The sequence below is a fragment of the Opisthorchis viverrini genome, assembly GCF_000715545.1.
Source record: "Opisthorchis viverrini unplaced genomic scaffold opera_v5_346, whole genome shotgun sequence".
Lineage (NCBI taxonomy): Eukaryota > Metazoa > Platyhelminthes > Trematoda > Opisthorchiida > Opisthorchiidae > Opisthorchis > Opisthorchis viverrini.
In genome coordinates this window covers 294,162-303,295 of record NW_008752004.1, presented here as the reverse complement: position 1 = coordinate 303,295, position 9,134 = coordinate 294,162, and the positions used below count along the sequence as shown (strand labels likewise).

The following is a 9,134-nucleotide window of genomic DNA, read 5'->3' as shown; positions in this document are numbered from 1 at the left end:
TGTTTTCAGGCAACTGAATGTGCCTCCATTGCAGCAGGACGTTGTTGCTATATGTAAGAGCTTCACCTTTGCACAAGGTCAAGAATTCTCTCGTTTCAAAATGTTTTCTAGACATATTCATTGGTACTGGAAAAACGAAGTCAAAGTGTTTGCGTTCATACTTGGGATTTCGGAAGTAGCAGACAAACAAAAATCGCTTCAAAGAACACCATGCATCCTGATCTTTACAAGTTTGGCGCAGCAAATAAAGCTAGAAAAAGCCGATTTTAAGCCCGCTCTCACTTTAAAAAAGACGGTCGTTTGTAAGGAATTGTTCTTCCTGAGGAGTCTTTTCCTCTCTTCTTTGGGTGTCTCGCAGAAGGAAGGATAATGTGTGGGTGACATGGAACGGTTTTAATGAACTTTCGCGACTAGATTCAGGTTGTGACATATGGAGTGAATTCGTCGTACATGTACTGACCCAGTCCGTTCTCAGCGAAGCCTGTCTCTGACTTCATGCGTAGCCATTGAATGCCTGGCTACTTTATTGGGATATAACCACAACCACAAAATCTCAAGTTTTTAAGATCTTAAATGCTTGTGAATGTGTGTGGGATATCTAATTCCGGCGAAGGACGAATAAAATTGTCTTTCTTGTGATCAGATAACTTATGTTCTTTGGCATGTTCCTTGCATTCGACTTCAGCCTCCCCCTGCAAAAGTCCCTCAAACTACCCATCTTCCCACAATTCAAACAGAGAATTGCAAAATTCGTCTTTTTGTAGTTTTATTATGTCAAACAGCTCATTATCCGCATGAATATCTGCTCGTAATCTTGCAAACTATTGAGATATAAAACGTGAACGATGCCCCTCATTGCCTTCTGGTACGTACTGGATGTTGGGTAGACTTCAACAAAAGTTGACAGGGTTGTATTATGGGAACTATTTGTCTCTAATCTGTCAATCAGTTCAACATTTTGTCCGACAAACATGATGAAAGGTTAAAACTCCGCAGATGTTCTACTGAAATCGACTTGTTATGCATTATTTCTGCTTAGAAAAACATGGCTGATTTACTCAAAATCAGTGGCTATCTGTGAAGGCTTTGGTTGTGCTATGGGAATCAAGTGATGTGACAAACTGGGGTCGCACGTAGCACTCTCGATAGCTCAGAGAAGCCTACTCAGAACACATACTGTGAATCAAACGACATCAAGTCATCTGACCTCGTGCAGCACAAGCAGCCATTCGACAGATGATAACTGATCTGATCTCTCTCTAACCGGAACCTTGAACTATGTGCACCCGATGAATAATTCATCCAAGCAGTTATGTCCCTTGCAATAAATTCCCTGACATTCTACGTCCCAGGGACATGAACATAACAGCGTGCCCTTTGTTCTGGCCTTCTTGCTGTAGACTGGCTTTCTTGCTGTAGACTGGCTTGATCTTGTTACTATTTCCGTATTAAACTGAACGCCAGCAGGACTACAACAGTAATGACCACAATTTGGGTAAGCACAGCAGCATCGCTATCCACGTGAATTACCCTTTCCGTTAGGTTATGTTTAGATTACACGTGCATTCCCATACGTTCCACATGCATTCAACTGATGTGGACTCACATTCATGACCGCTATTGTAGCAGATTCACACAGTAGTTAAACGGCCACTTTTTAGCCCCACAATATGTTCGCCATGTTTTGACCTTTCTTGTTCTGTTCCCTTTAGGACAGCAGCCTGCTGAATATTAATGATCTCCAACCGACACGCGAATACTGCTGAAACGTATTGGTATAATTTAGGTCAACCGTTGTGATTGTACGGTCGTGTCTTGGAATTTTATTCCATTCACTTCGCTTCTGTTACACCGTGTACCAAGATGTGAAATCAAACGTGCAAACCTAATCCCAGAGGTTTGTTTTACATGACAAAAACCTATCTATAAGTCGTGTAAGACCGCAGCACTTTCGGCCCTCCCGTTCTTGAATCTGGCGTTCTTACGTTGAATTGCGTATGCACGAATTCGGTGCTTTTGGAAGCAGCCTCGCGCAATATACTTAAAAACGTCGATTGACTTACCCGGATATTGTGTTTGAATCGATGCTTGACACGAAGGAGGATCGGACCCGCACCAAATATAGGTAGGAAGCATGCCTCATGATCGTACTTATACATGTGACACAGGTAGCATGGTGCACAACATGCAACCAGGAAGCCTGGAAGAATAGAACGACACGTTATAAAAAGGTCACGGAGGCATTTGAGAAACACAGCACGATGAGAACTTCGAAGAAAAAACGCATACTGTTTGACTCAGGTTGATGGACAGTGTAGGATAATTTGATGCACCTGGACTACAGCTCATTCATGCATTATAAGAATATCATCTCCTAACCAACCCTCAGACTAATCATCAGAAAATCGGAAGTTACAAAATGGTACACATACATCTGGGTACGTCTTCACAGCATCCAAACATATTCGTGGTCCATTCGCGCTGTTGCACAGGCTGAAACAATGTACGATATAAGGACATGATTAGTAATCACAAAGTCCTTGACTTTGTCTATCTGTCAGAAAGGAATCACAATCCATAAGGAAATTTATTGGATTTTACTTTCCAACTTACGGAAAGCACTTCGATGCTCATAATTATAGTTGTTTGGTTGCTGCGCGAAATCGCAACAATGTATTTGGTGAAGGGTGCCCTACCACAGTAACACAGTGACCGTTGGATGAGCATGCTGTTTCTATGATTTATTCATACTATATTTTCTTTGGAACATAATTTCAGATTTCAAATCAAACTATTTTTTGCTGAAAAGTCTGGACTTGATGTGTAGTTATTTGGTGTTGTTTGAGTAGATATGTGCTCGTAGTCTTCTTGGTAGGATCCGGAACCGACAACTGACCACGATGTATTGCGTTTCAAAAGCCTTTGAGCGGGGTGTAGGTCCCTTGTCCTCCAATCAAACAAGGTTTTAAGTGAAGATGATCGATGACACAGGCAAACTTTGGCCTGATCTCATGCCCTGTCAAAAGGTTACGCTATGAAGATCAACATAGGTTCGCAACATCCTCTGCTTCGTCACATCTTATAGGATTGGTACATTCAAAGTGCACTACGGCCAGCAAGGAGAGTAAGCAAAAACATGCTACTGCTGACACCACCCTTCTTAGGTTTTCACATATTCCATTTTCTACCCTACCCCATCCTAATTTGAGTAGTATTTCAGATCTAAGTAACAGCTCTGAACACTTCGAAGTCTGCTTTGAAACACCAGAAGCCGGTCTACTTAGCCGTCTTTGAAGTTCACACATCTCAGTAATGGCGACAAAAAGCGGCTCTTACTTGCACGCTGGATTCCTTCTGTACTGATGTATACTGCCTGCCAGAAACACGGATGCAGAAAGCAAATGCTGTAACCGAACTGATACCCCCGCCGCTCTCTTCCAGGTTCTGGTTCAGCCCTAATAATGCAGAGACCGCTGCGACTGGATATACCGGGGTGAGTACTGCATTAAGAAACCAAGCCAAAGAGTCTCTACTTGATTGGATACCCGTTGATATTCGCCTCTGCACGGTTTGTTTCGCACCATCTGTAAAAAGCTCTTGAGGCAGAGGTCCATCGTTCCTGGTTTGTTGTGCCTGCTTAAATCTGTCAAAGGCGGGAAATGTCGCAAATATCTTGAAGGAAGAGGCCATCGCGAACAACTGGTATGAGTCTGTAATAGTGCCCATTTTTGAAAAGGTTACTCGCAGTGAAGGTGGTAAGTACCTATGTTTCAGTTTGACTCCCATCGCGTCAAGGCTTCTGGAGTCGCTAATTCTTTGTGGACTCACGGTGGCGTGCGAATCCTTGACCCATGAACATTAAGCGCGATTTTGACCGGTTAGAAACTGTGTTGACTACATCTTCACACTCGTCAGCGGTCACAGCAATACCATATGTATAGAAGACCCATAATTTGGGCGTTCCTTGACTTCAAGGGTGCGTTCGATTCTGTCGACCGGTCACTCCTCTTAACGTCACTTGGCCAACATGGTGCCCCGCGGAAGTTTGTGTGCACAATCCGGGCACAACATTTACATGCTTCTAAGCGTGACTGTATGGTAAACTCCCTAGACGCTTTCCTACAAAAACTGGTACCTAAGAACAATGTTTACTCTCTCCTTTCTTGGTTAATTTCGTTGTGAATGGATTGATGATGCAGACATCTGTTTCCAAATCATTACTTCCAAGAACGCTGTCGATCAGGAGTACACAGATGAAATCATCCTCAAATCTGAACAGGAAGGTCTACCACCATGATACCATCCGTCAGCATTCAACTTGCAACTTGAAAGTGCGAAACCAAGCTTTAGAAGTTGCACTCTCTGGGAATATTCCCATGCATTTCGAGATGAGTTACTGCGTAGCGTGGGGAATTTTACACACCTCGATAGTTGTATTGGTTCCGATGGAAGTGTCTGATGAATTCATTGCACGAACCCCAAAGACCTGAATCACGTCTGCTGATTTGCGTCACTTGTGGCGTCAAGACGGCGAATCATTGGGTCTCAGGTGTTGCCTATACCAGACTACATTAAGGGCTGTTTTGTTGTATGGTGGTGAGATACAGCCTCAGGTGACAGCTGAAATGAGGTGCATTCATAATTTGGTCACCGAAGTCTCAGAGCTGTTGCCGGTATCGGATGGAGTAAGCATATTCTCAAAGAGTTGAATACAAAACAGGTATTTGGAAATGCGTCAGGTGTTTCGATCGCGGAAAACACCGGGCACCATCAACTGTGGTGGCTCGGTCATATGTTACGCACATCACGGAAACAACATCTACAGAAACAAATGTGCCCCTTTCAGAACCGCGAGGTGGGTAACGTAGGACTTGGCAGAATGTCGTGAGAGAGACTGCCCAGAGTTTGAGTGTTGTTAGTACTGCCTGCCTTCAAGGATGTAGTCAACTTGAATCTCCCCGCTGCGCTTGGCGGGAGGTAGTGCAAGAGATGGAGGAGAGACGTCACGGTGTTGTTTCGTGATACAAGCTTTGACATGTGGAACAAAGGCAATGCGCGAGGGAGACGCTGGACGTGCATGCATCAGTCAGCTTGGACGACCGCCACAGTGACTTTGCGGTTGTACAACACTGAAGCTTCATTCCCGACATTGATGCTACTGTCTCTGATGATGATGATGATGATGATGATGATGATGATGATGATGATAATGATAGTGGTGGTGATGACGATGATGATAATATTGAATCGTTACTTCCGTTCCTGTTGCGAAGATGTTACAAGGGTACCGGTGGCACTAACTGAGGTGTCATAAGCAGAGCTAGACCGGCAGTTTGACTCATTCATGGGTTATTTTGGTAACAAATAAGCCTGCACAGTGAGTCAAATAAGCCGCAGTAATTTTGAGAAATCCTGGACAAATTAGAGTATTTATTGGCTCCAAAGCTATGAATGTTCCATTTCGGAGAGGAAAGTACCGCTGAATATTACATTTCGGAGGGGAAGGTACCGTAATCTTGGGCTGAATGTTTATCTGGTGGAACTCAGCAGACGAGAGTGATTACAAAGATCTATTTGTCTACGGTATTTGGGAAACTTAAGTTGCACCTCAGGTTTAGCTACCCAACGTCGTTTGGCACAGTGATTGATCAGTTTCCCTGGCTTCGTTTACGTGCGATTCCGCCTCAAGATTTCCATTGAGGTTTTGCTAAGACAAGGTACAAGATTCACAAACGAGGATGTGGTCCCCTGAGATCCGACCGCTGAAGAGCACGATCACATTTCGGAGCAAATCTTTAAACTGTTAACGGTCAATCAGGCCCGGGTGCAGTACTTCTGCGGTGAGGACGCCCAATGGACAGTAGGAGCTCAAGGCTGACAGATGATTCAGCAACTACAGCTTTGGTGGTTGTGCTGACAGATCGAAAAACGCTGCTGACCGCTAGGTGATGACCCGAAAGTCTTGGAGCCATGCCGATCACACTTTGGAAATATGAGTTATCCTACAAACTACGGAAGAAGAGAGCTAGATGGTTCAAGTGGTTAGAGCGCGAATTTATTGACCGGAAGGTCCGTGGTTCGAACCTGACCTCTGCCTCTCGACTTCCCTTCCTAGGCCTGGGCAACCTGGTAGTATCCCAGCCCTCGTGCAACCTTCGGGTGGAATGGCAACTAGGCACCGAATAGGGTGTTACAGCTGAACGACGGATACACCCAGGATAAAGAAGAAATAGACCACCAGTTTGGGGGTTTCGAATGATCGATTGATTATAACTGACTGAGATTCGAGAGGATTATGAACGAGAAGTCGTTGTGTGATTGCGCATAGTGAGCCCAGCAAAACCAAGACCTAACCGAATACATGCGAACATTCGTCAAGGACAACTGCCAGCTTGCTACCGACCAAACTGTGCGACTGAAGGCACATAGCTCACAGTTGTAAACAAAACACAGTGATGACTGACGACCACAGTTCATACTAACATCATTATCGTTTGAGCGGTCGTCCTCCTGTTCTGGTGTAATTATTCCGTCGAGTCCACACCATGGGAAACACTTCACTCGAGTTTCGCTCCTATAAGAGCCCATCAACAGTGCATATCCAAAGGCCGTGCTGGGATTAGAACTGCGGACATTTGACATGCAAGGCGAGCGTGTTACCCCTACTCCACCAACGAACGTTGAACGCGTCTGAATTTTTCACCTCTGTTCAGGTTTGAGCGGTCTGATTGGGGTGCCCGACGACCGAGTTACTGCTCTGGTTGTGACCATCGCTCAACCTACCAATCAGGACTTCTCAGTCAGGGAGCGTCACAGACGCTTGAACTCCACTGGACAACTTTTGATTTCAGTTGTGGGATGATAATTTTGATCATTTTGAGATTGAACAGCACTCAGGCAGCACAGGGCAGTTGTCAGTCTTATGCGGGGTACCTGAATGATTTTCTTCGGATAACGGTCCGCAGTCAATCACTGAAGCGTCCTGGGACTTCACTTGGACATGTCTACCCGAGTATTTCACCATCAAACGATATTACGGCTTTTCGAACTTCAAAGCAGAGTCAACAGTGCAACAGCGAAGCATACTTTGTGGGTCTCGCAGGATTCTACAAAGGGGCATTAACTGATGCCGTTGGAGAAACGTAACATAACGGCTGCAGTGGTTAGATATAGTCCCGCGCAAGGAAAGTTATGCCACAGAACACGTACGAGCATGTCTGTTGTAGCTAATCGTTTGTTTCCTAAGCCTGTGGATCGAGCTCACATCACCACTCGCGGTGCGTTCGTAACATCCGCCGGTTACTTGAAATATTCGAATGGGATAAGGTATGGATTCATTGAGTTCCAGAAAATCCCAGAGTACAGAAGAGGCATGACCATCGGTTTTACGATTCGGAGTTAGAAAGTGAGACTTAGCACAGAGAAAGGGTTCATTTCTTGAAAGACAACGGCGAGATGTCGAATCCTGTCTCACGGCTGCACACATGAAACCCAATCTAGGGATGAGCGGTGTGTCATACGTACACTCCACAGTGGGTTACGGAGATGCACAAACCGTTATAGCGCTATAATGTCAAGCCCCTCATTGACGGCCGTTCAGCTTCACATTTTCCCGGTTCATCTTTTGAACGATTTCTGTGAACGGTCATTCTGTTTACACGTTTTGTTTACCAATGGGTGCTAGTCATCACTGAAGACACTGTTGTACCGATCACCGACACACGTGCTTCGTGAAAGCTGGATGCATCCCAGAGAATGTTATTGACTAGCTGAAGAATCGACATTCGAAGCGTTTCACAATCTGTTGAGACGCAAGGATTGTTAGGCGTGTAGCAAATCAAGTTGATGATAGATTCAGTGGACAACTACACACTACTTGGAGAAATACACTCACTTGCACAACAATTCGGTTTTAACGGGAGAATCACCTAGAACCTCAGCTGAATCTATCATTTGTGATGTTCTCAAGCAGCTGAATGTCTTGCACCAGGCCGTCTCATGTTTCAGTTGGTACGGTATTCAAGACACCACGATACAGTGTATAGAAGTAAGGTGTCTGAAAATTCTTCGACAGCCTATGACCGCTTTCGTTCTTGCAGCTCATCAGGTAGGCGCTAGACCGAGATTCCGTCAACCCTAGGTTTCACTTGAACCCAAATTTTATGAAATGAGCGAAATGCGCTCATTTGCTCCCCAATTTGGTTTTGACGGGAAACTCACTTGGAACCCAGCTAAATCTCTCAGTTATGATGATTTTAGACAACAGAATGTCCGTTTCCAGCCTCTCCTTCGTCCCTTTCAGTTTGGCCAGCATAAGATTGTGGAAACAAAAGCTTCATGCTGTTGTGATTAACCCTACTTGATGCAGACAGTGCGATACTACTGGATTAACCCTACTTGATGCAGACAGTGCGACATAGTCGGCCGTGCCAAATTACGCGGATGGTTGAAATATATACAAAAAAAGTTGTAGCGACATCTCAAAGACCAAACTAAACGGAATTTAAGGCTTCCTATGTGCAGCACATCCAGTTGACGACAACCGATTCCCCTGGGATTTGGTTGATTCACTCACTACAACCGAATTGAGTTGCAACCGGATTGAGTTGCAACCGAGATCATTTCGCGAATCGCGAACAACTCGGGTTCACGAAGAACACAAGGTCGACAGTAGCTCGCAAAGTGCGCCCACGTGATGACCCCAAGAAGAGTGAAACCACTCGCGGGCTGTCCATGAATTTTTCGAAAACAGTAATGTCTCCTGTCGATCATGGTTCACATATTTTTTATCGACTTCCACGAACTCATATTATTTCTGCAGTCTTACTTGGTCATAGTAAACGTACACAACCGGCACATTTGAGGAAGCATGAATTTACAGTTCCAAAACGTGTGAGTGTTTTCCAAATGTCGGATGACACCATAAAGCTATTTTAGTCTTGCTATGGCATCATTGGCGGAGCTCATTGTTATCACCAGGACAACCGGAAACAATGTTAAGAGTTCACTGACTTGTATGCTACTCGGAACAAAGTAATAACCTGGAAATACAATTGATAGGTTAAATTCTGTAATGATGATGACGCAGAATTATGCCAGGAGGGCATCCACGATTGGCCAGCTAGGATAACGTG

General features: G+C 44.7%; 3 protein-coding genes across 3 annotated transcripts in view; 2 read left to right on the top strand and 1 right to left on the bottom strand.

The window, feature by feature from the left end:
• Positions 1–5,304, top strand: part of T265_10220 (hypothetical protein) — a gene marked incomplete at both ends in the record, with an annotated part of 49,642 nt that extends 44,338 nt beyond the window's left edge. The window contains 2 exons of the mRNA XM_009176529.1: positions 3,442–3,493; positions 5,136–5,304. Coding sequence (XP_009174793.1) covers positions 3,442–3,493; positions 5,136–5,304 — 221 coding nt within the window. The remainder of the gene's footprint in view (positions 1–3,441; positions 3,494–5,135) is intronic.
• T265_15090 (hypothetical protein) overlaps positions 1–9,134 on the bottom strand; it is a gene marked incomplete at both ends in the record, with an annotated part of 15,852 nt that overhangs the window by 3,088 nt on the left and 3,630 nt on the right. The window contains 2 exons of the mRNA XM_009176539.1: positions 2,064–2,200; positions 2,433–2,493. Of these exons, the coding sequence (XP_009174803.1) occupies positions 2,064–2,200; positions 2,433–2,493 (198 nt within the window). The remainder of the gene's footprint in view (positions 1–2,063; positions 2,201–2,432; positions 2,494–9,134) is intronic.
• T265_10219 (hypothetical protein) overlaps positions 7,214–9,134 on the top strand; it is a gene marked incomplete at both ends in the record, with an annotated part of 26,081 nt that continues 24,160 nt past the window's right edge. The window contains one exon of the mRNA XM_009176528.1: positions 7,214–7,326. Within this exon, the coding sequence (XP_009174792.1) occupies positions 7,214–7,326 (113 nt within the window). The remainder of the gene's footprint in view (positions 7,327–9,134) is intronic.